Genomic DNA, 27,878 nt, shown 5'->3' on the forward strand with positions numbered 1-27,878 from the left:
TCCTTCTTTGGAAGTTTTTAAACAGGCAAGATGGCCATCTGACAGCAATGCTGATTCTGTGAACTTAGCCAGGTCATGAGAAGAGGGCAGGAAGGGTTGCATCAGTGCTCAGTTCTCATAGCCCTTTCTTACATGTTCAGGGAAATGCTGTTTGCCATTTTGGGGTCAGGCAGCAATTTTTCTCCAGGCCAGTATGACCAGGGATCCTGGAGGTTTTTATTTTTTTTAATTGCTATCTTTTGGGCATGGAGCAGGTATCACTGTGGGGGGAGGTATTTCTGAATTTCCTGCATTGTGCAGGGGGTTGGCCTGGATGATCCTGGAGGTCACTTACAACTCTATGATTCTATGATCTCCAGTGTCTTGCCCTCCAATTTCTGGCCCTTATTCTGTGACCAAGTTTTGCTTTATTGTGTTCATTGTCTGCTTTTAAATCCAGTTCTATAAATGGAAAACACTATACAGGATTACTGTTGCTGGGAATTCTGTAGTTGAAGTTGCAGAGCATTTAATAATACTTAACTGAATTGGGTGATAAATTATTAGCAAATTTTGCAGCTGTCAGGCTTTTGAGGAAATGACTTTTCTGCTGAAAAATTTATTCTTTTGAATGGAGTATTTAAAATACTAGTATATAAAAGTGTTTGGAAGACCTGGTACCCTCTGCAGCTTTGTTTTCCTGTAAGAGAGTGGATTATGTCATTTTATCACAGTATTATGTATAAATGCACAGGAAGTATCTGCATATAATTTTTGTTCTGTCTTTTATTTATGTAGCTTTAATTGCCAGAACTATTTTTTACATTTGCTTAATGAACTTGTGTCGTGGCTAAATGCTTGGTTCTCTAACTAGCCAGAGTATTTTACCCCTTAAACAGATTGGTTCAAAATTGGGCCAGTTTACATGATGCTGAACTTTGTTGGCCTAAACAGTAGAACTGTCTGCAGCAATGTTCTCATGCAGTTTGTATTCCAGGAGTACAATTCTGTGCAGAGTTACTGCAGTGTAACTGACATCGATTAGAGTTGTGTAACTCTGCATAGGTCTGAGCTGGAGATCTCCTTTCTACAAATGGTGTAATGTCTTTGCTGATTTGAGCCAATTTAGGGTCAACTTTTCTTCTATCTTGTGTTCATTCAGGGTACCATTTCACTTGACAGAATTTGATTAAGTGTTTTGAAAATTTTTGTACCACACAGCAGCCTTAGACTATGTGGTTTAATTACTTTTCAAAAGTGTGAAGATGAAATAGTTTGTGATGCAATTGGTATAATGAACTAAAGCAGCCTTTATATCTTGTGTGAAAGTCGTTAGTCTTTTTCTGTAGAACCTTAACTGGCTCACAGCCCCACCATTCTTCATCTTAAAGAAGTGTTGCAGAAAGGTTGCAGGACCAGTATGTCAACATGTAGAGATTTGTTGGTTATATTTAAATCTTTCCAAGTTCTGAAAAACACTGGCAATAAATAAACTTAAAATAAACTTAAATAAGCTTAAAATATTAGGTAGCTCTGTGGCAAAGCATTGACTTAAGATGATTGAATTTCTGCTGTTCAGACATAGGTGGTAGTTACAACTTTTGATCAGGAAAAGAGGTTGTCTCCAAAATCACAAAGATTTTAAATGAATACTTAAGACTTTTGTCTGTCTTCAAGAATTTTGAACTATTAACATTCTCTGGAGTTTATTCAAAATATGATTATATGTCTCGTATATTTTACAATAAAACAAATTAATTAAATAAATGAAATGTATTTATAGTAACTTTTCAATTGAACAGTTTCTGTGAGGAGATGAGGAAGGCTTCAAGATGTTCTGTTGAGTCGCTGTTGCATGTAGTATACAAGGCAGGGCTGGCGCGTGGGGGTAGGTGGTGGCCTTGGGCGCTACCCCACCTGGGGGCGCCACAAGGCACCCTGTTACCCATGCAGAGCGCTCCTGCGACCCTGCCTTTGAAGGCAGGGTTGGAAGAGCACTTTCCCCCTGCATTAAGCTCAGTGCGCTGTTTTAGCGGTGCCAGTCACTTGGGGGGGGGTTGTAATGTCATCATGTTGCACACACGCTTTGTGCACAAGAGATATCATTTCAATAGAGGGAGCTTTTGGGGGGGAGGGCACAGAGCAGGGGGCTGCCTCTAGCAGCAGAACTGCTAGCGCTGGCCCTGATATCAGAACATTGATTCATAGAAATCTAAATTTGATACTAACAACTCTTTAAGAGATTGGCGTAGTACCTCCCATTCTAAGATCAAATTCTTCCACAAACATCTATGACGGAACCCCAAGTTCTGGTTTTAAGGATCTCCTTCCCTTAGGTACTCACTTTTCTTGGTCTACTGGCATTGGACATGGCACTTCACTGTGTAATATAAACAAAACGTTCCTTCCTCATAGAGTTTCTAATCCAAGTTAACCAGGGAATACTACTCAAGCATACAGGAAAGGGAAATAAAGAGTGGTTTTATTTGTGGGGGGAATTTTCTGTCTTCAATTAATTACAGTGGAACCAGTGTTAGGAGTCTGAAGACACTTTTTGAATTCTGATATAGTGGTATGTGCAATCATAAATGGCTGCCACAGGAGGCAGTCAGTCATACCATCAGAATAAGGTTATGCATGACTCCAGACTACCTGCAACATTTCAGGCGGAAACTGTTTAGCAGGATGCCTTTTATAAAAAGTTATATTCTTACATACAGGCTGATCTTCAGCAATGCTGTAAAAACTCCTTATGTTGAGGTGGCAGCTATGGCTGCAACAATTCTTTAACAAACTGCACAGCCAATCAGATGCCCAGTGGCCAATCAAAAGACCCACCTGGCCCTGTTTGCTTTCTATAAACACTTATTAGGTGCCACATTGGTTTAGCGTGGGATTGAGAGACCCAGGTTTAAATCCTCACTCTGCTATGGTCTTAAAGGTGCAATTGACTCCTATTGAACATATGAAGCTGCCTTGTACTGAATCAGACCCTTGGTCCATTAACGTCAGTATTGTCTACTCAGACTGGCAGCGGCTCTCCAGGGTCTCAAGCTGAGGTTTTTCACGCCTACTTGCCTGGACCCTTTTTGGAGATGCCAGGGATTGAACCTGGGACCTTCTGCTTACCAAGCAGATGCTCTGCCACTGAGCCACCGTCCCTTCCTCATTTTGTTCCTATTGCCTAATAATTTATTCTCAAACCTTCCCAGTCAATGGCAAATATTTTTTTCTTTCCAAGAAACTGATTCTCTCTGTGTGGAATAATCATTTGGGTTGTAACTCCTGAACTGAATTCCAATTAGACTTTCTTATTATTTGGTATTCTGTAGAGTCTAATTGTTCCTGCTGGACATAAACATGCAACTGCTGGACATAAACATGGGGTGTGGCCATGTAGGGGCTGTTTTATGCTACTAAAGAATTAGTTTTTTCGGTTAGTGGGAACTGGCATTGAAACGGGGGCTCCACATGATACACTAGAGCATATATTCCACAATAATAATCCAGTAATAGCTGTTCTTGTGGATAATAGCCAATGTCATGATCTCTGTCACAGTATAAGGCAAGACTAGCCACTGTTTTGCCCCCCTTTTCACTGTTGCTATCACCACCTTGCGGTAAAATCCAGCTGGTCTTTGTCTTGTGGGTTGCTCAGTCAACCTCACAGTTGCTCTGTAGCATGGCTTTTTTTGAGCAGGAGTGCACAGGAATGCAGTTCTGGCTGGCTTGGCATCAGGGGGTGCGGCTCAATATGCAAATGAGTCCCTGCTGGGCTTTTGTTTTTAACCAAAAAAGCCCTGCTCTGTAGCATACCAAGCAGCCAGGCAGGTGGGCAAAGGCTTCTGCAGAGTCAAATGACAGGATCTAGGTACACTAAGCAAAATAAAAGGACAGTTAATGTTATGTATAATCCATGGTATATTTGATTTTTGGTAGCTGCAGGATGCCTGTGTCTCTGGTGCATCTGCAGCCATTCTCCTCTTTCATCCTTCAAATGCGGCATTTGAAATGCCTAATGGTAAAGAATGTCCACTGTGCTCTAATCTAATGTCACTATTCTGCAAGCCTTCTCTGTATATAACATTTGCTCTCATTTGTCCTGTTTAACATTTCTTATTTAGACTACAGAAGCCATTTTACACCTAAGAACCTGAGAATTCTCTTAGGTCATTTATTTCCCATTGCCAACTTTTTCTCAACCACAGAGATGCCTGACTCCCTTTCCATCACCATGACTGTTATAGAAGAAAGTTTGAGTCCAGTGGCACCTTTAAAACCAACAACATTTAATTCTGGGTAGAAGCTTCTATGTGTATGCAGACTTTATCAGATACAATGAACAGTTTTCTTCAAGCCTTAGAATCAAGATGCATAAGTAACTGGGGAATATGTATATCTGAGATTGGATTAAAGCAGTTGTTAATGGCAGCAAATTAGCATACAAATACAAGAGTTAACAAAAAGATGTGAGAACTAAGTTTGGGTCCAGTTTCACCTCCAAGACCAACAAAGTTCAATTCTGGTTATAAGGGAGATCTGAGAGACTTAGCATGTGTAGATGCACACTTCCTCAGACACATTAATACATTTCCTCAAGTGTTACAGGTGTGTGTTCGGGGGGGGGGGTTAGTTGCCAGGAAGGACTAATTAGAGTCCAGATGCATTAGTACAGATAAGATTGGAATAAAAGGTCTGTGAATAGCAGCAAATAGTATACAGATAATAAAAGAGTTAACAGATGTGAGTACTAAGTTTGAATCCAGTGGCACCTTTAAGACCAACAAAGTTTAATTCTGAGTATAAGTGAGAACTGAGTGCTAGCATGTTTAATGGGGTAAGAACCTGATATCTCAGTAAAAGTGCTGCTTCAAGGTCCTCCACTGAGTGCCCTGGGAGGCTGAAATGTTCTCATACAGGTTCTCAGTTTTGTGATTCAATGTCAGATTTGTGTCCATGTATCCTTTGGCAAAGGGTTTGTCCTATGTAGAGAACTGAAGGACATTGTTGGCATTTAATGGCATATAATATTGGAAGATGAGCAAATAAATGAGCCTGAGATGGTGTAGTTAACGCTGTTAAGTCCAGTGATTGTGTTGTCTGGGTGTATGTGGTGGAAAAATTGGCATTTGGGTTTATTGCAAAATCTGGTACCAGTGTCCATAATCAAATGAGATGTTGCATTGTTGTGGGTGAGGAGTTTGAGATTGTCTGTGAGCAAGAAAAGGTTCCCCCCCCTCCCATTATTTTTGAAAGAGAGCTGTCACTGTCCAATAGAGGTTGTAAGTTGATGATGTGTTGAACTGTTTTGAATTGAGAGTTGTGTGTGACTACTAGTGGTGTTCTGTTATGGTCTTTTGGGGGTCTGTCTTGTAACACATTTTCTCTGGGTATCATTCCTGCTTTGTTAATCTGTCTCCTTACTTCATTAGGTAGGTACTTTAGTTTCAAAAAGGTTTGTTGTAGATCTCTCAGGTGAGAATCTCTGTCAGTAGGATTGGAGCAAATGCAACTGTACTGTAGAGCCTGACTATATACAATGGATCATTTGGTATGTTTAGGATAGTAGCTGGAGGCATGCAGGTATGTTTGTCAGTTAGTAGGTTTCCAGTATAAGGTGGTGTCTATGCATCCATTGTGCATTGCTAAACTTTCTAATATTCCCCCCTCCCCCACAAAAAATGTGAAAATCACCAAAACATATAAAGCATACCGCCCTGCCCAGCAACAAGGAAGTAATAAGCAGAGAAAATGGCCACCGCCCTGCCCAGCAACAGGGAAGTAATAAACAGCAAAAATGGCTGCCGCCTCACCCTGCAACAGGGGAGTAATAAACAGGGAAAATCACCACCGCCCTGCCCAGCAACAGTGCAGACCACCCCAACAATAGGACGGGGGGAATGAAGAGGGCCCCAAAGCTAGACCCCCTAAAAGGCCCGCCCAGCTACAGTGCAGACCACCCCAACAATCAGGACGGGGGGACTGAAGAGGTCCCCAAAGCTAGACCTGATATTTCCAGCTACAGAGGGGAAACAACCCCTGGGGAAAGGCAGAGAAAAAACGCTTGCTGAGCTAAAGAACCCAGCCAGCAGCAAACCGCCGCACCCAAAAGTGCTCCTATCGCCTCCACGCAGCCCAAAACCGGGTGCTCGCCATCCCTCAACGCTCAAAAGTGGCTGCGGCCACCAGGAAACTGCCGCCACTGAGCTACAGCCCCTTCCTCTGAAGCTCAGCCGAGGGATTGCCGCCGCTGCTCGCTGTGGTACGAAAACCAACGCGCCAAAAGGCCCCATGCTGGGCAGGACAGGAGGAGCTCGTCCAAGCTCTCCACTCCCCGAGCATGAGGCGAAGACTGGGAGGCAGAAGCGGAGACAGCCGTTAAGGCGTGCCTGCTCCGCCCTCAGCTCCCATAATGCCCTGCCCGCTCATCCTCCTTACGAAGGGGCAAAATGGCCCCCCGGAGACGAGGCTGTGCAGCCTGCCTCCGGTTGGGAGCCGCAGTAATCCAATCTGGAGGTGACCGCTGCATGGATCATTGTGGCTAAGGGAAGGGAACCAACTGTTTAACCTGGTACAGATGGTAAAACGACAGTTTAACAACATTTCTGACCAGGGCCTCCATTGAAAGGGAGGCATCCAGGATCACACCTAGGTCCCTGATTGTCAATCTATGTGTTAATGGCATACCATCAAGGGTCAGAAGTTGGCATCTCAATCCCACATCCCTCCAGTCCAGCCACAGAACCTTTGTCTTAGATTTAGTTTCAGCCAGTTCTGTCTTAACCAATCAATCACAGCTTCCAGACCTCTGTCCAAATTCTCTGGGGTGGCATTTGGCTGGCTGCTCATCAACAGTTATAGCTGAGTGTCATCAGTGTACTGCTGACACCCAAGCTCAAAAATCTGTGCCAGCTGGGTGAGGGAGCACATTAAAGTGTTGAATAATATTGGGGAGAGGATTGCTCCTTGAGGGATACCACATACCAGCCATTGCAGGGCTGTTCCCCCAATCCCATCAGTGTGGCAGTGGCGCAATAGATTGTGGCTGACAATGTCAAATGCTGCTTCTAAGTAGTATCAGCAGCACTGACCTGCCTTGATCCAGCTGCCTGCGCAGATTATCTGTGATGGTGACCAGTGCCATCATCCTGTGACCAGGTGGAAACCGGACTGGAAGGAACTGAGTGCTGAGGTGTCATCCAGGAATCTCTGAATCTGCTCCACTCCTGTTCTCTCAACTACCTTACCCAGGAACAGTAAATTTGGTACCAGGCAATGGTTGGATAGATCACTAGGATCTAAAGATGGATTCTTTAAGTGTGGTCTAACCATTGCCTCCTTTAATCTCCCTGAAAAGACCCCTGAACTCAGGAACAGATTTACAATGTCCACCAGGGAGGCCTGTGTTCCATCACCACTAGCTTTTACCAGCTATGCAGGGCATTGGTCCAAGAGGCAAATGGTAGGCTTCACAGCTTTGACGATCCTGTCAACCTTGGCTCACAAGAGCTGGCTGCATTGGTCCAACAACAGACCAGAAGAGGAGCCAAGGGGGCTCCAGTTCCTGTACTGTATCAATTTTGGCAGGCAGATCCTGGCAGAGTGACAAGCCTGCAAAAAAAGCTTGTGAAAGCCTCACAGCTAATAGCCAAATTACTCACATTTTGAGGTCTTTCTGTAAGAGATGTTAATGACCTAATTACCCTAAACAATTGTGTTGAGTGAGAGCTAGTAGATGCATAAAAGTTTGTAATGTGATATATACTGTTAGCCAACTATGTGGAATTAACACTGGCTTGAAGAACTATAATTTCCAACAGCATTATACTTGAAATGGAAAGCATGAGCCAGTTTCATTCTATAGTGCTGTAAAAGTTTCGACAAGGTAGGTGAGGAAAAAAATTCAGAGGGGTGGCTTACCTGTGGCTTACCCCATTAGAAATACTTTGTATATCCTTCCTTCATCTTTGGCTGAGTAGTCATTAATGCAGTCTAAAAAATTTTATCAGTGATATTCTATTACTATAAACTAGAGGTTCTCAAACTGTGGATCAGGTTCCAAAAGTATGCTGCAGTTCTCTTGCTGGTAGACTGTGCGGAAAGGAAGGATTAGGAAGAACAGGATGATTTAAGAGGTTCTGACTGACTCAGTGGCAAATTTGGGTTCACTTCTGTATAATGTGTGCAAGCCATGAAATACAGCCTGTTACTCCATAACACACAGGGGTGGCCAAACTTGCTTAACTTAAGAGTCACATAAAATAAATGTCATATGTTTGAGAGCTGCAAGACATGAATGTCAGATATTTGAGAGCAGGAAGGAAAGAAAATAGATGGGGGGTGGGGTGGGAAGAGGGAGGGAGAGGTGGGAAGAAACCAACTTTTTAAAACACATTCTCCATTCTGCTGGCTGGCTTGGATAAGTGTTTTAAAGAGAGAAATGCCTCCTTCAAGTCAGCTGACAGGGCAGTGGGGGCTTCAAGAGCCACACAATATGTGTGAAAGAGCCACAGTTTGGCCACCCCTGCTCCATAACATTATGTATTTATAAATATAAAAAAATATTTCATTTATAAATTTACTTAGGAATTTTCCCCTTGCAGAGGACCTGCTCCGTGTTAACTGATGTGAGATTCTTGCAATTTTTGTTGAAGAGTGGAACAGTATGGAGTTACTTTAGAAGTGGGTCCCCAAAAGGACAATAAGTTTAAAAGTGGGTCCTTTATTTAAAAAAAAAGTGTGATGACTACTGGTATAACTACCACAAAACAGGAAAGCAGAAAAGGATTATAACACACTGCAAAAGATTTTAGCTGCTTAATTCTAGGAGGTTTTTTTACTGATCACTAGTTGTAAGTATGCATTTCTCAAACAAAGGAAATCAGGCATTTTATAAAGAAACAAAAATTTGCAATGACTATAGCAGAAAAAATAAAAAAGGCAGTACAACCTCTCACATTGCCTTCAAGACTAGTGGCACAAGCATTTGTGACCCAGAGCCCACATAGTCAGGTGTATGGAGTGTAGATACATAAATACAAAGCTACTAATAGTGTGGGTGTCATCAAGAAGACATATGTTTATAGGACACAGGTGTGTTGTGTCACATTGTAAAACATAAAACATTGTAGGTTTTGATAAGGTATCATGAGACCTGTGAAGAGAAAAGGAAAGCTGACTAGAGAGCTTAGAACATAGCTGGCAGTCCAGCAATATAGGTTGGATGGAATCTGGACTGTTAGCCCCACAAGGAAAGAGTCTCTCACTATTTTGGATTTGGAGGAATCTGCCATAAAAAACATTTGAAGGAAAGGCATTTATCCTTGCCAACATAAATGCTCTCCATTGCTGGGGGCTTTCTAGATCACATAAATAGTTGGCCATTTTTCCAGCGGGTTGAGCAAGACTAAGCGCCGCAGGTGAACATTATAATATTGAACAGGACATAATTTAGTAAGTTCTAAATCAAGAAGCCTTTGTTTAATCAGTTTAAAATTACAGGATTCATCAGATAGAAAGAGATCTTCCATTGCAATAACTATGTGCTTGAGTTTATCTATAATCCCTTCCAACCATACAGCATTGTAAGCATCTTTTGTAAGATAATTGAGCAATCAGATTCAGCCCTATAATAAATTTGAAGCCAATAGTTAAAAGTTAAGATCTATGCCTTGGTTGTTATAAGGCGCATACCCGTTTCTGCACAAATTACAGTATAAGGTATACATTTGGGCACTCCAAGAAGTTGGTGCAATAATGTGGCCTGAATATGGTGTTAATCCGCAGGGGAATGCCATACAGTATTTGAGATAAGGTTTTAGCCTGAAAAACTTTGATTGCAGCAGGGAAGTATTGGTTGCCTTTATGGTAGTAAAAATGTTTGATTGGAGAAGAGAAGAAATTGGCTGTATTAATTATTCTGTCACAATGAACTACCAATTAGAGATTGTAATTGAATGTTAAGCCTAGATATTCGTAGCAATTGGTTTGTTCAATTTCTTGGTTACCTATATACCATTTTTGCAGGTGCTAACTTTTAGAGAAAACTACAACCTTGGATTTAGAATAGTTTATAGAATTTGTCTGGCAATAATTATCCAAAGCTTATGTCTCTGCTAAGAAACAATCTAAAATTGGGGGATCGTTTATTTCTAGAGACAAACCAAAATCCCCTTTGAGTGTACTCAAATTATCAAATTGCTTCTCTGTTTTAGAATATGAGAATGAAGAGGAGATAATCTGCCCTCCTAACCAGAAGTTCGAAGTGAGGCAGAAGCTGATATTCAGCCAGGGGTGTGTAATTTAAAAGCACAACAGAACTGCTCTAGTAATGAGGATATTTCTACCTTGCCTACTGGGCTAGCACTTCTTGAATTTACTGCTAAAGTTAAAAGCCTCTTTGAAAATATTAAAAAATATCAAAGGGAAGATTGCAACTTTGGCTTTTGACATAAAGCAGTCAACAGATGTAATTGGGAAAACATGTCAGTCCCAATCAGTGCATTTGCCCCCCTTAACTGTGATGCGCCAGGAAAAGCTGCCTCAATGTTAAACCTATAGTCTCCTCAGGAACAACTTATGTATCTGATGCTGCTGATAAATACTGCAAAAAGTCACAAGCCAAACCAAGTTTGCTAAAGTATTTGCAGCTACAGAGGAAGAGTTCCAAGCTGGGGGAACAGTCATTTAGTCAAAAATCATCTTTGTGAACTTCTCCAAATCAACAATAAAAGAATAGACTTGTCTAATCTTGTCTTTTAAAACCATGCACTACAATCACAGAAAGTCCTATTGACTTTTAAATCTTATATTCCAGCATTGATTTATACCACTTATGATCTGGTCCTTTCAAATGGAGGTGCTAGAGACTGAACCTGGGACCTTCTTCACGCCAAGCAGATGCTGTACCAGCCAATCATCACAGTCCCTCTCCCAACACATTGGAGTATGCTCCAGGATCCCTTATAGTGTTGCAGAAGATGTTTGGGTGCAAATCTTAGATTACATATAGCTGTGTGTTATGCAAAAGATTTGCCTGTACTTTTCTGGAGCATTGCAACAACGGCTAAGGTATACCTTTTGAATACCTGCTGATTGATCTCAACCTATGAATGCCCTCAAGTGTCCCTTATCGTGACTGGAATTAAGCAGTTGCAGTGGAACTAATCCTGGATTCAAGAATTTTGTAAGGGAAATCAGAGGAAGAACAAGGCTCCTGCAAAAAAACCTTTTTTTTTGCTGATTCAAATGGTGATGGTGAAAGGGCCAACAAAGGAAAGAAGTATAAGAAAAGGAGGAAAATGCTAGGTGGCACTGAAAGAAACAGAGAAAAAAAATGGGGCGAGGAGGAACGCTTGTACCTATGGGGGAGATACAGTGAAGCAATACTCTTGGCGTAGTGGGCAGGCAAGGTCGATGTTGTGCAGAAAAGAAAAAAACATCCTGGGACTGGAAAGCTGAACGAGTTTTATCTCTCCACAATTCACTTTCCTCCTCTGAACTTCCCTGCAGCCCTCAGAACCAGGCTGCAAGGAGCATCACGTCATCCCTTCCACTTACTGCGCGTGTGCAGCATTGCGGTTCTCGCTTCCCTCCCCCTCCCGACTTCGAAACATCTGGAGAAGGGGGGGCAGAGAGAGCGTCCTGTTATGTATGTTTGCCCGCCAGTGTCTCAGGCCTGCTACCCACAATGCCGTGCGGCCCTGGCCGCTCCGCTCCGTCATGGAGGCAGCAGTGGGGGCTGCTGCTGAGGCAGCCACATTTGTCCCAGCCGGAAAAGCACAAGGCTCTCCGGTGGCGTCCCGAATCTTCTTCTCCTCCCGCCGAGCGACTTGAGCCGTCTCGCCTCGCAGGGGCTCATCCACTATGAGTGGCGGCAGCGGCGGCAGCAGTGGCTCCGGCTCCTCGTCGTCTGCTCCTGGCCGCTTTGCTGACTACTTCGTGATCTGTGGGCTGGACACCGAGACTGGGTTGGAGCCGGACGAGCTCTCCGGTGAGTCAGTCCGCCCGTCTTCTTCCGAGCTTCAAATGGCGTCGCATTCGCTGAGCCGCTGCCTGGGCTGGGGGCCTCTTCTCCTGGAGCATCGCGCATTGACGCGTGCGGGGAGAGGGGAGGGAGCAGGGTAGGGGAGCGGGCGAAGCGGCCGGCGGTGTGATGTTCCGGTTGCGGGGCAAAGGGGGGCGCCTTTTATCATCGCCCGGGTGAAGGTTATGTTCATGTTGCTCCGTCGGGGTTGTGTGTGTTGCTTTAAGGGGCGGCCCAGCTCAGAAGAAGAGAGGTCAGTGAAGCCTGTCCCATTAAACAAGGACTCTACCCCGACAACCACCGGGATGCCGGCCCAATCGGGTCCAGTTGGCGTCCTTTTTAATATGAGCTGGCCGAGACGAACCCTTGTCAAGGGCGCCAGTGGTGGTGGAGTGGAGGACACCGGCGCCGCTATTGCTTTGTTTTGGCGGCAGCAGGACCGTTATTTTCTTGTTGTCTTCTGCCACGCTGTCGGGGCTTCGTAATAATCTTAATGTTGCTTTGGAGTTCAAAGAAGGCTCGTTTTGAAGGGTTAGCCAGTGACTGAAACAGCAGTAGCATTATTTTAACCGCGGTTGGGGTGGGAGATGTCATACTCTCTGATCTCTTTTTTTCTGCCCTCTAGATTAGCAGTTTACTTTCCAGTTATTCTTGTTTCCCCAGAGGCTAGCATGCAAAATGACTTAAACCCTAATAAGGACTGTGATGGGATGGACAGGCTGTTTATGGACAAGGAGAAGGAAGAAAGCATCTCAAAGCAGAGATTGGGGGGGGGGGGGGGCACGTGCAAAAAAAATTAAAGTAACAGCGGGAAAACTCAAAAGCATACCCCATTCGGGACAAACTAAATCACACAACACTGTATGCAAGCTTTGAGTTTTCCAGAACTCTTCCTTTGGCTGGATGTTATGAAACAAATAAAAGGATGCTAAGATTGTGGACCGGGAACTTTTCCCTCCCCCAGAGGTAAAAGCTTGCCAACTCCCCCCCCCCCCCCCGCCACCCTTAATAAAAGGTATTTTGTCTTTCATTTGGGGGCGGGGGGGTTATGGACTAATGTAGCTACCTACTCTGCTGCACTACTTATGGCCTTTAGGCCCACTGTGATAATTCTTTGCATGGCATAATTGTAGTCCATCGTAGCTTTGTTAGGCCATACTGGCTGGGGCTGATGGGAGTTGTAGGCAAAAAAACATCTGGAGAGCCACTGTTCCCCACCCCTGCTTTACAGAAAAGCTGGATATATTGAGGGTTGTATTTTTGATTACTTTATGTCCATGCCCTGTCTGTTCATTTCCAGCTCTTCTGTACCATTCTAAGTAGATCTATTCAGAATCTTACTCAAGTAGTCTATAAAATGGAGCTTACTCCGAAATGTTCTTAGGATTGTACTGTGTCTCCATCCTAAGAATTCCTCTTAAATTTTTGGTTGTCCATTACTGTAAAAATGAAAAGTGGCAGAACTCAGCATTATTATGCTTAGAACATACCCTGTTCGTTCTGAATAATTCAGTAGTTTGTCGCAGTGATTATATGGTTTGCTTTAAAAAGATAGTTTATCACAGAGGTTATTAAACCTATTTTAAACAACAAAATTTGACTGAGTTCTTAATGTTCAGCTAGAATATGTTTGGCATTAGACTATACATAGTATATATAGTGGGTGGAATTCTATAGTTATGTCTCATTAATCACAAAACCATCATCCAATGGAAGGCTCCTTGTGCTGGCACAAGGCACCATTATTTGTAACTGTGTTTATTCCTATACTTATGTCCCATTAAGTTTTTTAAAGTAAAATCTTATTTTCTTCCGAACTTTTTAAAAGTAGGTTTTCAACAACAGGTTCCAAAGGTGCCTCATGAGGTGTTAAAAAAGAACCTTATTTCTACTTTTTATTCAAAATGGATACATGGTTTTTGTGTTTTAGTTTGTGTGTGTTTCTTTAACAGTTGTCTGTTTACATAAAAGTAGATCTATTGTGCTCAACAGGACTCACTTCAAATAAATGTTTATAGGACTGAGGCTGCATTCATACTTTGCATCAACATTCCTAAAGCATTTTAACCATCATTAACAGTCACAGATACAGTATGTCACAGAAGTGAGTACACCCCCTCACGTTTTGTAAATACTTAAGTATATCTTTTCATGTGACAACACTGAAGAAATGACACTTGGCTACAATGTAAAGTAGTGAGTCTACAGCTTATATAACAGTGTAAATGTGCTGTCCCCTCAGAATTACAAAACACACAGCCATTAATGTCTAAATTGCTGGCAACAAAAGTGAGTACACCCCTAAGTGATAATGTCTAAATGGGGCCCAAAGTGTCAATATTTTGTGTGGCCACCATTAGTTTCCAGCACTGCCTTAACCCTCTTGGGCATAGAGTTCATCAGAGCTTCACAGGTTGCCACTGTAGTCCTCTTCCACTCCTCCATGACGACGTCACGTAGCTGGTGGATGTTAGAGACCTTGCACACCTCCACCTTCCGTTTCAGGATGCCCCACAGATGCTCAATAGGGTTTAGGTCTGGAGACATGCTTGGCCAGTCCGTCACGTTTGCCCTCAGTTTCTTTAGCAAGGCAGTGGTGATTTTGGAGGTGTGTTTGGGGTCGTTATCATTGTTGGAATACTGCCCTGCGGCCCATTCTCCAAAGGGAGGGGATCATGCTCTGCTTCAGTATGTCACAGTACATGTTGGCATTCATGGTTCCCTCAATGAACTGTAGCTCCCCAGTGCTGGCAGCACTCATGCAGCCCCAGGCCATGACATTCCCACCACCATGCTTGACTGTAGGCAAGACACACTTGTCTTTGTACTCCTCAGCTGGTTGCCGCCACACACGCTTGACACCATCTGAACCATCTGTAGGGCTGTCATCCCAGAAGGAAACCTCTTCTAAAGATGATGCACAAGAAATCCCGCTGCAGATCCCTCCGGAAAGGAGGGGGAAGAAACTTCCTTCAGAGGTCTTTTAAAAACACGTGCAGACCTTGGAGCTGGTATGCTTCTTGGGGCGAGGTGGGAGTTGGCGGTGGCAGGGCCAGCTTGGGGGAGTGGGAGGGACGGAGCTGGCTGCGGTGGCAGCATGAACTGGGGGGGATGGGAGGGAGGGAGATGGCTGTGGGGGGTGGCAGGGCAAGTTTTGGGGGCAGGCAGCGGCAGGGCAAGCTTCGAGGGAGGGAGGGAGCTGGCTGCAGTAGGGCAGGGCAAGCTTCGGGGGCGGCAGGGCAAGCTTCTGGGGGGCGGGAGTGCTGCAGGTGGGAGGGAGCTGGCAGTGGGGGGAGGCAAATTAGGGGATTGTCTTGGGCACTGGGGGGGGGGAAGCCCGATTCGGCACCCCCGCTCTCCTGGCCCCTAGGCATCCGCCTAGTTTGCCTAGTGGGCGAGCCGGCCCTGTGTGCAGATCAAAAAGGAGAGAGGAGAATGATGTAAGCTGCTTTGGTCCTCACTGCAGACAAAGGCTGTATTTTTTCTTAGATAGAGGCTGCAGCGAGGGGGGAGAAGATTCAAGGATAAAGTCAGATCAGTTCCCCTATAGAAAACAGCCTTGTGTGGGTGGATGGGAAGACAGCAAGGGAGGGCACTCGCCCAGAGCCTCTTTCTAGAGCCCGTTATATTTTCCCTCATAACAGGCCTTATTCCTAGTAATAATAATAAGTGCCTTGTCACAAGACCACTGTAGTGTTTGGGCTTTCTGTCATAAAGTCACAGCTGACTTATGGCAACCTTGTGGAGCAGGAGTCCCCAACATGGTGCCCGTTGGAGCCTGGGTGCCTACCGACATCTTTCCTGGTACCTGCCAAGTGTTTTTAGAAGTGGTTGGGGCCATGTGGGCCTTTGGACCAGCAAGACTTTTGATTGGCCACTGGAGATTTGTAATACCAGCGGAGATTTGATTGACTGAGCATCTTTAAAAAAAAAACATTGCTTTGGCAGCAGCTGCCATCACAGCAGAAGTATCTTCACTGAGTGACTGAAGGTAAGATACAGCAGCCATTTTGAGAATGGCTGTATGTCCTCTGGTGGCCATTTTGTGGTAGCCATTTTGTGGCGGCACCTACCATGCTGTGTCAAAATTTCAAAAGTGCCCACAGGCTCAAAAAGTTGGGAGACCTTTGCCGTAGGTGGTTTGCCACACTGCCTGCCTTTGCATTGCAACCTTGGACTTTCTAGGGGGTGTCACCTCCAAATACTAAGTAGAGGTGACCGTGCTTAGTTTCTGAAATCTGATGAGATCAGATTATTTAGGACTGTCCAGGTTAGGACATGATGTTATTGTACATAAAACATTTAGGCCACTGACATTTGCCTTGTCAGAAGGCAGCAGGGCTGTAGGGCTCCGCAACATCACCTGTTTGGCACAGTTGCTATATCTTTAATCTAGTTGCTTCCACTACCAAGAGGTTGCTTCCACTTGGAGGAACTAATATTGTTAAAGTTCATCTGTTAAAAATCTGTATTGTTCAGTACAGCTAATGTTTTTAATATCATAATTACTTTTATAAGTTCGGTATTTTCTACAACCTGGCTCTGTATGATTTATTAACCCATCAAAATTAAGGATGATCAGGCTATACCACAAATTAAGTTAAGAAAATATGAAAGTGATATAGTTTCATAAAGCTATGAGGTAAAAAGGTAAGACTGTTTGCTTCTATGGATTTTTTGTGGGTTTTTTGCATTTTTTGTGTATTTTTTGCTTTTTGCAACTTTTAACTGCAAAGGCTATGGAATATGAAAAGTTTGATAGCTTTTGTAATACATTTTGATCCTTAGATTTGAAAGTTATACCTTTGAGATATGTTGTTTCAGTCCTATGGAGTCTTAAAAATCCAGTGATTCCTGAAAGATATATTTAGTATAGTGAAAAGAGTATTGTGTAGTTTTTCCTGTACTGAATATATTTTTAGCTATAAAAGCTTCTTTGTGTTACTGAAACAATTTGTCTAATAAGTGGCAATTGGTAGAGTAAGGCTTTGGCATTACAAAGCAAAGAAGAGAAAGAAGGAAAATAGGGTTCCTAAAATAAAACAAAGCAACTAACAATAATCTGTTTGGTGCACACTGCAGTCCTCCAGGGTAAGTCAGCTTTGAACACAGCCTCTCAATGATGTCATAGTAACCAAAACTCACTATACAAAACAGACAGTTGCTACTGGAACTCTTACCAGGGCTGTAAATGGATCTGTTCTAGCTAAGGATTAATGAAATGATGGACCAACTTGTAGACTTTTTCTCAAGAATATAATGAATATAAGGTATTTAGGACAAGATGCGAGCATGTGTCTTATTGCTCCTTAAGATTAGGTCTCCAATCCAAAGCTCTCAAAAATACAAAGAAGTGGGTTCTAGAACAAATCAATCCTGAACTCTCCCTAAAACACTAAAATGACTAAACTGGGGTTATTGTACTCTGGTAACATTATGAGAAGATGAGCCACTTGAAAAGACAATAATGGTAGGTTGAAGGCAACAGGAGAAGAGGAAGACTCTACATGGGATGGATTGACTCAATAATGGAAGCCACAGCATTAGTTTGCAAGACCTGAGCAAGGCTGTTAACAAGAGGATGTTTCGGAGGTACTTAAACCACAGCATCACCAAAAGGCAGAGACATCTTGACGACACTTAACCAACACCCCAGAGCCCTAGATGTTGTGTAATAGGTTTCTATTCTTGTGCTACTTGTTATATAATTGAAGGGCCATAAGTGTGCATGCAAATCAATGTACCTGTGAATTGGCTTTCTCTGTTAAAATGATTAACAAAGCAGAACTTAATGAAGCATAACTTGCACCAATAATAAATGGGCATGCATAAATAGATTGCTGAAGACTGTTGTGTTGGGCATGTAATAATTTCAGATGTTGGAAAAATATGTATAAGAACAGAAAACCTATATATGCCAAAATATTATTTATTTATTTAGAACATTTACATGCCACTTCTCCAGATGCTTGCCTGAGGTGACATAACTAATTTTGAAAAGCCATTAAATCAGGCATTGAAAATAGGCCCAAGCCATTAAAACAAGACAGAGTATAACACCAGCACACCAGGATATAACACCATGAACATCAGACAACAATGTATATAAAATTATCCTCAAGGTGGAAGAAGAGGAGGAGGAGGAGGAGAGTGGATTTAAACCCCGCCCTTCACTCAAAATCTCAGACTGACTTACAGTCTCCTTTCCCTTCCCCTCCCCACAACAGACACCCTGTGAGGTAGGTGGAACTGAGAGAGTTCTCCAGAACTGCTCTTGAGCAGAACAACTCTGAGCAAGTTATGACTGTCCACAGGTCACTCCAGCAGTTGCATGTGGAGGAATGGGGAACAGGGGCATAGACTTTTCAATTTCCCTGGGGGGGGGGGCTGGGGCCCAGCCAGAGACATTTGATCCAGTGACATCATAGGGAGGAACCTCCATTATCACTACCTATAAATTTATAGAGAAGCTCCCTCCCCATAAATTTAGTGAGCACCCCCCCCCAACAATGCCCATGGACTGGGCCAAACCCAGAAAAAGGTGGGAGTTGTCCAGTGGCTATAGTGGTATTTCAGAGGTCTCTTGCTGTGTCCTGTTTTTGAAATTCACTTTTAGAATAGTCACTTTAAGATCTGCAAATATACATATCTTGTGTGTAGGACAAACTAATGGTCACAAATTTGACAGTAAAAGGCAACACAGAAAAACTTTAGGGGAACATTTTCCTTCCCCCTGCTGTTTTCTGATGACCCTGAAGCACAATCTCCTTTACCTCCCCCCCCCCCCCCAAAAGACACCCTGTGATGTAGGTTGGGCTAAGAGAGCTCTTACAGCAGCTGCCCTTTCAAGGACAACTCCTACAAAAGTGATGATTGACCCAAGGCCATTCCAGCAGCTGCAAGTGGAGGAGTGGGGAATCAAACCCAGTTCTCCCAGATAAGAGTCCGCCCACTTAACTACTGCACCAAACTGGCTGTCACCAACTATATGTTGGATTCAATATATGCTACAGTTTACAGCTGCTGCTGATACCGGGGCTTGACCCCTAAATCATTCAGTTTTCACTTATACTCAGAAATCAAACTTTCATTTCATTTCATGTATTCAACATATCCTGCCCTACCCACAAAATGGGCTCAAGATGGCTCACATCATAAAACCAACAACAGCAAAACAATAAATAAGATCAGTGATTGATAGCAAAAAAAAAGGCTCATGTCAGATAAAATAAGTGTGTGTGCAATCTAAATGAAACAGTGTACATGCACACAAAAGCTGATGCCCAGAATAAAACTTGGTTGGTTCTTAAAGGTGCCACTGGCCTCAAATTTTGTTCTTAAAGGCCTCTGATCTTCATGGCCACACTCAATCTCACTTTCCCCCCAAATGTAAATTGGAACCAAGCAAGTATTTTGAATCCACCAACAATGTTCCCTCTAAGCTGCAGAATCTTGTGTTCAAAAACTCTACTTTGTGAGCTACTGGCATTAAAGTTGTGAGCTACTGCATAAATTATTGTGCTCTAGGGCCATTTTTACTGAGCTAAGACAAAAATGTGTGAGCTGGAGGCTAAAAATCTGTGAGCTAGCTCACGCTAACTCAGCTTAGAGGGAACACTGTCCACCAAAGAGAGCCTGCAGTCTGACTGTTGGTGCATTAAAAGTGGAGGGGGAAGGAGTGTCACTATTATCTTGGCAATTGCTGCCCTATCCAAGGCTGATTGGTTCATCGTCTTTTCCACTTAATGAGATTTCCAAGACAACAGACAAGCAGAAGTGGTTTGCCACTGTCTTCCTCTGCACAGCAGCCTCAGCTTTCCTCCAAGCACTAACCATAGCCATTCCTGTGTAGTCTCCAAACTCTGATGAGATCTGAGTAGTTTGGGATATGAGGGCTGTGACTTCTTTTTGTATTGAAGGACATCTGTAGCTGAAGAATGACACCTAGCCTCTGGCGTGGGGGAGCTCAATTAGCATTTCTAAGGAGCTGACCTTGGGTTGTAAAGTCATTAAGTCATTCATAAAGTCATTCACTGACTTTGAAGCTCAGAGGGAAAATCACACACAGCCTTTATCACCCCATTCATGCCTTTGAAGCCCCAAGTCCTGTGTTGATTGCCCGGCAGGGGCTTAGCCCTGGGTGGGAAAATCCCGGGGAGGCTGCAGCCCCCCAGCCCGTGCGTACTTTACGCCTATGGTGGGGAATCAAACTTGGTTCTCCCAGATAAGAGTCTGCACACTTAACCACTACACTAAACCAGCTCTCTAGAAGCAGTCCATTAAACATTGAGCCCCCCTAGTTAAATGATAAAAATCCATAGTTAAAAGCCTGGGTTAAAAAGGAATATTTTAGTCTAGTGCCTAAAAGAAAGTAAGGTAGGCCTCAAGTTGGTCACATGAGGAACGGCACGCCAAAGATGAGTTCCCACCTCTGAAAGAGCCATGTCTCTGGTTGCCACCATCTCACATCTGAGGGCAGGTTCACAGAGAACAGGGTTTTAAAAGAGGAACTTAACTGGTAAGTTGGAAAATTTGAGAGGTTTTTCACAGGTTTTTCCCTAGGCAAAAGGAAAGCAGCTCTTGGCCAAACCTAGTCAGGGGTCCCCAACACCTGGGCCGCAGGCCAGTACCAGTCTGTGGCCTGTTAGCAACCAGGCCATGAGTTGTATAATTATTTCATTATACATTACAATGTAATAATAGAAGTAAAGTGCACAATTGTATCATTCTGAAACCATCCCCCCCCCCCCACTGGTCTGTGGAAAAACTGTCTTCCACAAAACCGGTCCCTGGTGCCAAAAAGGTTGGGGACCACTGCTTTAGGTAAACTAAACCCAAGCCATTTACGGCTTAAAGGCAAGAACCTATACTTTGAATTGTGCCAGAAAATAGATGAATGGCCAGTGCAGTTCTCAGATATACCCTGTTGAAAAAGGCCTGTAACTACTATGGGGCCTCTCAGGGCCTGGACTCATGACTTACCACCAAGGCCCTTTAAAACTTTCCTTTTAACCCAGGCTCCCTTTCTTCCAATGTAAGGCCTGTGCAGCCCTCTAATCCGCACTGCTCTCACCTTTCAGCAGCTGTGGTCACTCTCACTCTTCACTGGCAAGCTGGCAATGCAAGCCCCATGCCGCCCTCCAATTCCACACTGTGGCTTCATTGGCAGCCCCACCCCGCATTCTGACTTGTCTTTCAAAGCAAGGTGAGATGTGGATCACAGTTCAAGTAATGCTGACTGTCCCCATCTCCTTTCACCTTGGAGTGCAGAGGGCAGAGCTCAGCTTGGAATGGGAGGAGTGCGGAGCCAACATGGAAACTGAAAGAAGGAAACTGTCCCTGGGCTGCATGCACCTTCCTCTTCACCTGAGCTCAGCTGGGGTTTGAAAGAAATGCCCATGCATAGCTTGGCTGTCTGGTTCTCTCTGGTGGCTGCTGGAGAGGAGGGGAAGGAAAGACTTTTGCAGAACTGTTAAGCTGCCTGCTGGGACCAGCCTCTTTGCAGCAGCTTCTCAGGAAGTGACACACCTCCCCCATTGCTGGGAGATGGCCTGATACTGTCTGGTTCACCAGTAAAAGTGCTCTGGAAGTCCCGGACCTGTTTGCAAGAGAGAGCCAGGCTGTTAGAATGGCAGCTCCTGATAGGGCAGCCACTTTGGATTGGTTGTGCTGTCCTCAGCCTTTCAAAGATGTACAGCAGGAAGACATCCAAGAGGTAAAAGTTTCCCCACTATTTGCAGAAAAAGAACTCCACGAATTGAATTTCTGACGGCTGAGCAGCTTTTAAGGGTTGCAAGGACATGGGTGGTGAGGATTTCCACCTTTTCATGGGTCCTCTAGACCCTTAAAAGGTATGCAGCAGTAGAAGTTCAAAAAGAGAAGCTTACCCATCTGCAAAAAGCTGCATGAGTTGAATTTCTGCCTCTTGGCACTTAATACATGCCCAGAACCCTTGAACTGATTTTAATGGAAGGCTGATGATTAGACTGATAGTGTCTGGTGGGGTTGCCCCCTTCTGTGTCTCTCTCTAACTGCCTGAAAAGCTCCAGAGTTTTTATTTGAGGTTGGAGTTCGATAGGTAGACCCTCCCAAAGCTTCAAAAAGCTGTGCCGTTGGGGTACCCCACAAGAAAAAAAAATTGCCTCACAAAATGAAAAACCCTGGCTACAGCCCTGAGTCCAAACATATGCCTAAAGAAGATCTTATTGTTGTATTCAAATATCTGGGATGATACGTTGAATTCTTGGGAATACCAGTATCCAGATTTGTTATTTGGGGCCAGCATTTTAAGGATCCCAGGCCTGTTTCCCTCCCTTTCACAGGTTTTTCCCTAGGCAAAAGGAAAGCAGCTCTTGGCCAGACCTAGTCTCTCTCAGCCTGGGGATGGTGGCTCCTGGCCAGCACAGGGCTTGCCTGGCTCAGGGACGGCACCTTGCAGATGGTGTAATCCAGGCACGGGGTCCAGCAGAGCTGCAGCTCTGGCTGACTCCTTTGTGGGAGTGGGGCTAGTTTTCTGGGTTGTTTTTTCCTCCCAGGGATGGTGGCTTGCAGATGGCCCAAGCCAGGTGCAGGACCCAGCCTTTGTGGAATGGGGCCATTTCCTGGATTGTTTTTTCCTCCCACCCCTCGCTTCTGCAAGTAGAATGACTGGAGTCATCCTATTCAGGGGGCCATAATATTGGACCCCTTAGTCCTAATTGAAATTTGAAGGCTCTTTAGTGGACAGGCAGGCCTACTTTGGTGTCATTTAGTGGAAAAACAGCCACTCCAGCCACCCTGAAAAAAGTCTCCCATAAGGAATAATGGAACACAAACAATTCTGGAATCCCAGAAAAACCTGAACCCTGAAATGGTACTGGGGGACCCAAATGCCATTGAATACCAGTATTTATGCATTTATTGAACTCCAAATCTGGAAAGTGTGTGTGTGTTTAGGTGCACACATCTGGAGAGAGTAGATTTCCATAGATGTCTCAGTGGCTCATTGTGTGGTTGTGGGAAAACTGCATCATCATAAATCATAATTCTCTTGTGGGGTGGCTAAATGGAGCTCTCCCATTCATTTAGGGGTGCATTCCATGTACTCCAGAAACCATTGGCTGATCACAGTTCAGTCAGAGTCTCTCGCTTTCCATTGGCTGACTCTCCTGCTCCCACCTACTTTGCCTCAAGAATGTTGAACAAATTGCCAAAAGCAGTCTTACCTCAGGGAGAGACACATCTCACACTCTTCTCTGTGTCCTTTCTGTCAGCTGGCCTCAGAAAGGACTGCTGTTGTACTGCAGCCTCACAAAAGGTGTTGTGGCTGCCACCAGCAACAGACCTCTGCTGCCCTATCAACAGCCCACACAGACGGCCTGCCAATACAGGCAGCCTTCATAGGCCACCGAAATAGGCCAGGAAGCTGCCCCACATTTCCTGTCTTTCGTGCCTCTTTCCTGTCACTCCCTGTCTCCCTCCTCGCCTCAGCCTCATCCCAGGACTGTTGGCTGAGAAGGAGATAGGGCTGCCAATTCCAGGTCGGGAAATTCCTGGAGATTTGAGAGTTGGGTGTGAGGAAAGGTAGGGCCTCAGACAGGTACAAGGCCACCCTCCAAACCAGCCATTTCCTCCTGGGGAACTACATTGCCAATCTCCAGGTAAGCACAGACCGTATTAACCAAAAACACTAAAGAGGTCCATGAATATGCAATTCAATTAATTTATAATGATTTACTATATACACTTAATCTAAATATATCACAGCAATTAGCAAATATACAATATTTCATACACATACAATTTCCACCCACACTCATTGAAAGAAAAACAGTAATTGAAGCAGCATGGAACTTCATGCGAAGTAATTCATTTCCATTGCTGACTCTAATGATGACATGGCTCAGTTAGTAACAGAAACCTGTTCCATGAAGCATGAATCAAAAGTTCTTGATAAGTTGGCAACTAAATTGAAGCGACTTGAAAAAATGGCTAACCCAGTATTTTGTATGAAACATCTTAATAAATTGGCAACATGCTTTCTAGATTATAGCATGTTTTGATGGAGAATCCCTCTTTTTCTGGCCACCTGTCTTAACGGAACCTGTGCTCACAACACTCTCTGTAGGATGACTCAATCACTCAAATGGCAACGGCATCATCTCCCAGACAGCTGGTGCCATTTGAGTGACTGAGTCATCCTACAGAGAGTATTGTGAGCGCAGGTTCCATTAGTTGTGTAAAGACGGTAAAGGTGGGACAGTCATGCCCTCTGAGGTAGTGCCAGACTCCCTGGCTATTTCAGCAGCCTTCAGAGGCTGCGTGTGCTGGGAGGGCTTCTGTGTGGTCTGTTGAATAGGGCCTTTTGTGAGGAGCTCTGCAGCCCTTTCTGAGGCTGTCTCTGAGGTAAGACTGCTTTTGGCAGTATGTTCAACATTCCTGGGTCTTCAGGAGGTAGGGGCAAGGGAGTCAGCCAGTGGTAGGCCAGAGATGGTGAGTGACGTGTGATGGGCCAATAGTGTGTTCTCACAGTAACTGCCAGAACTAAGGTTGGTTGCGTTTTACTGACAGAATCAGCTTTGCTTGCTGGCAGCAGCCACTTGGGTGGGAGAGAGGACTCAACCAATGGCATGCAAATACTCTTGATTGATAGTTTGATTGGCCAAAGGCTTGTACTGTACAGTCCCACTGAGCTCCAATGAATCAGGATGATCAGATTTGCCACCACACCAGGAGAATTATACTATATGATTATGATGGGGAGAGAGAGACATTTGGGTGCATTGTACTTCATTGGTTTGTTTCTCTCTGGCTGACACTATCAGTTGTCTGACAGGAGGGTAGTGCTTTGGGATGACTGCTTGACCCTGCAGCACTTGTATTAAGGAATCCTGCAGGGTTTTGTGTTGTCCCCTATTCTGTTTAACATCTACATGGAACTGCTGGGAAAGTTTGTTCAGAGATTTAAAATAACTTGTAATCGGTTACATGAATTGACAGTTTACTTCTCCTTTTCATCAAACTCGGCTAAGTAGTAGATGCTTGAACAAATGTTTGGTCTTCATACAGTTACCTCCAATCAACTGACATGATTTAGGTGCTGTTTGTCTCTCTCTCTCTCTCGGCTTGGCTTCGCGAACGAAGATTTAAGAAGGGTGCAATAGTCCACGTTTGCTGCAGGCTCGCTGGTGGCTGACAAGACCAATGTGGGACAGGCAGGTCCGGCCACAGCGGCTGCAGGGAAAAGTCTGATTTAGGGTTGGTCCTGTAGCAGTGCGATTCTTCCTCAATCTCCTTTTGTCCTCAAGACCAGCTATGCGTGTGTTCTCAAAGGAAGAGACAGCCTGGTGAATGGTGTGCCTCCATGCTTTGCGATCTGAGGCTAGGTCAGACCACTGGTGATGGTTGATGTGACAGGTGCTAAGGGATTTCTTCAAGGAGTCCTTGTACCTCTTCTTTGGTGCCCCTCTATTTCGATGGCCGGTGGAGAGTTCGCCATACAGGGCAATCTTGGGAAGGCGGTGGTTTTCCATCCTAGAAATATGCCCTGCCCAGCGCAGCTGCGTCTTCAACAGCAGTGCCTCGATGCTGGTAACCTCTGCCCGCTTGAGGACTTCAGTGTTGGTCACAAAGTCACTCCAGTGGATGTTGAGGATGGTGCGAAGGCAGCGCTGATGAAAGCGCTCAAGGAGTCGCAGGTGATGACGGTATAAAACCCACGATTCGGAGCCATAGATGAGGGTTGTCATCACAACCGCTTTGTAAACATTGATCTTTGTGCCCTTTTTCAGATGCTTGTTGCTCCACACTCTTTTGTGCAGTCGGCCAAATGCACGGTTTGCCTTTGCCAGCCTGTTGTCAATCTCCTTGTCGATCTTGGCATCTGAGGAGATGATGCACCCCAGGTAGCTGAACTGCTGGACTGTCTTCAGAACTGATTCACCCACAGTGATGCAGGGAGGGTGATAATCTTCCTGGGGTGCAGGCTGGTGGAGAACTTCTGTCTTCTTCAGACTAACTTCTAGGCCGAATAGCTTGGCAGCCTCTGCAAAGCAGGACGTCATATGCTGCAGAGCTGATACCGAGTGGGAGACGAGTGCAGCATCATCAGCAAACAGTAGCTCTCGGATGAGTTTTTCCATTGTCTTGGAGTGTGCCTTTAGTCGCCTCAGGTTGAACAGACTGCCATCAGTGCGATAGCGGATGTAGACACCATCGTCCTCATCTAGATCTACTGCGGCTCTTTGAAGCATCATGCTAAAGAAGATCGTAAAGAGAGTTGGCGCGAGAACGCAGCCTTGCTTTACACCTGTGCCTATTGGGAAGGGCTCCGAGAGGTCGTTGCAGTGTCTGACTTGGCCTCGCTGGTCTTCGTGTAGCTGGATGATCATGCTGAGGAACCTTGGGGGACATCCTAAACGTTCCAAGATTTGCCACAGGCCTTTCCTGCTAACGGTATCGAAAGCTTTGGTAAGGTCGACAAAAGTCACATACAGACCCTTGTTCTGTTCCCTGCATTTTTCTTGGAGCTGCCTGAGAACAAATACCATGTCGGTGGTGCTCCTGTTAGCTCTGAAGCCGCACTGGCTCTCTGGGAGGAGTTCTTCTGCAATGGTGGGTACCAGTCTGTTCAGGAGTATTCTGGCAAGGATTTTGCCTGCGATGGAGAGCAGGGTTATCCCCCGGTAGTTGGAGCAGTCTGACTTTTCCCCTTTGTTCTTGTATAGGGTGATGATGATTGCATCGCGAAAGTCCTGTGGTAATTTGCCTTGTTCCCAGCAGGTGACAAGTACTTTGTGAAGTGAGCTATGTAGTACTGTGCCCCCATGCTTCCAGATCTCTGGTGGAATTCCATCAACTCCTGCTGCCTTGCCACTTTTCAGTTGCTTGATGGCTTTAACAGTCTCTTCTAGGGTGGGGATCTCATCCAACTCTGTTTTCACCGGTTGAAGTGGGGTGAGGTGGATTGCTGAATCTTGAACTACGCGGTTGGCACTGAAGAGAACCTGAAAATACTCCGACCACCGGTTCAGTATGGATGCCTTGTCTGTGAGGAGCACTTGGCCGTCTGCACTATGCAAGGGACTCTGAGCCTGATATGATGGACCATATACTGCCTTCAGGGCTTCGTAGAACCCTCTTAAATCACCAGTGTCTGCACACAGCTGGGTTCTCTCTGCAAGCTTGGTCCACCACTCGTTCTGAATGTCTCGAAGCTTGCGCTGGAGGTTGCTACATGCAGCGCGAAAGGTTGCTTTTTTCCCGGGACAGGAGGGCTGAGCAAGATGTGCTTGGTAGGCAGATCTCTTTTTTGCCAGTAATTCTTGGATCTCTTGATTGTTCTCATCAAACCAGTCCTTGTTCTTCCTTGTGGAGAACCCGAGGACTTCTTCAGAGATCTGCAGGACGGTAGTTTTTAGGTGTTCCCAGAGTGCTTCTGGAGAAGGGTGGGGGTGGGGTGGGCTCCCTCTGGGAATCCTACCCCCCCAGGGAAAGTGCATGCTGTTTGTAGACAATTGTTAATTAGGCAATGAGGAATTTAGATGTGGTTGCTTTTCCCTGGAGTACAGCTTTGCAGCTCAGGGTTTCAAATAGAGCTGCCTCTTCAGGTGGTTTTTAGTCATCCTCAGCTGATTTGCTTTTGGTGGTCCATCCTGAAAAATGAGATCCAGCTTCTGTTATCCATGATATGATCACATCCACGTTGGCTGCTGTAATGTATTTTATGTAGTGTTGTATTTGAAGACTATTGCATTTGATGTTATTTAACATCTATATGTGCCCCCTTGCCCAGATTGTCAGGAGGTATGGGCTGGGATGTCATCAATATGCAGACGACACCCAGCTCTATCTATTGATGGGTAGCCAGTCCGACTGTACCCTGGAAAATCTAGAC

The 27,878-nt window shown here is 44.8% G+C and overlaps 1 protein-coding gene across 4 annotated transcripts in view; it reads left to right on the plus strand.

The window, feature by feature from the left end:
• The first annotated feature begins 11,590 nt into the window (after positions 1-11,590).
• Positions 11,591-27,878, plus strand: part of DENND5A (DENN domain containing 5A) — a 135,019-nt gene continuing 118,731 nt past the window's right edge. For 3 of the 4 annotated variants that reach the window (XM_060263148.1, XM_060263149.1, XM_060263150.1), the window contains exon 1: positions 11,769-11,971. In XM_060263148.1, coding sequence (XP_060119131.1) covers positions 11,845-11,971 — 127 coding nt within the window. In that variant the 5' untranslated portion in view covers positions 11,769-11,844. Of the gene's footprint in view, positions 11,972-27,878 lie in introns of all 4 variants that reach the window. The other variant, XM_060263147.1, reaches the window with a different exon arrangement.

This window comes from Heteronotia binoei, chromosome 21 (assembly GCF_032191835.1).
Source record: "Heteronotia binoei isolate CCM8104 ecotype False Entrance Well chromosome 21, APGP_CSIRO_Hbin_v1, whole genome shotgun sequence".
NCBI lineage: Eukaryota > Metazoa > Chordata > Lepidosauria > Squamata > Gekkonidae > Heteronotia > Heteronotia binoei.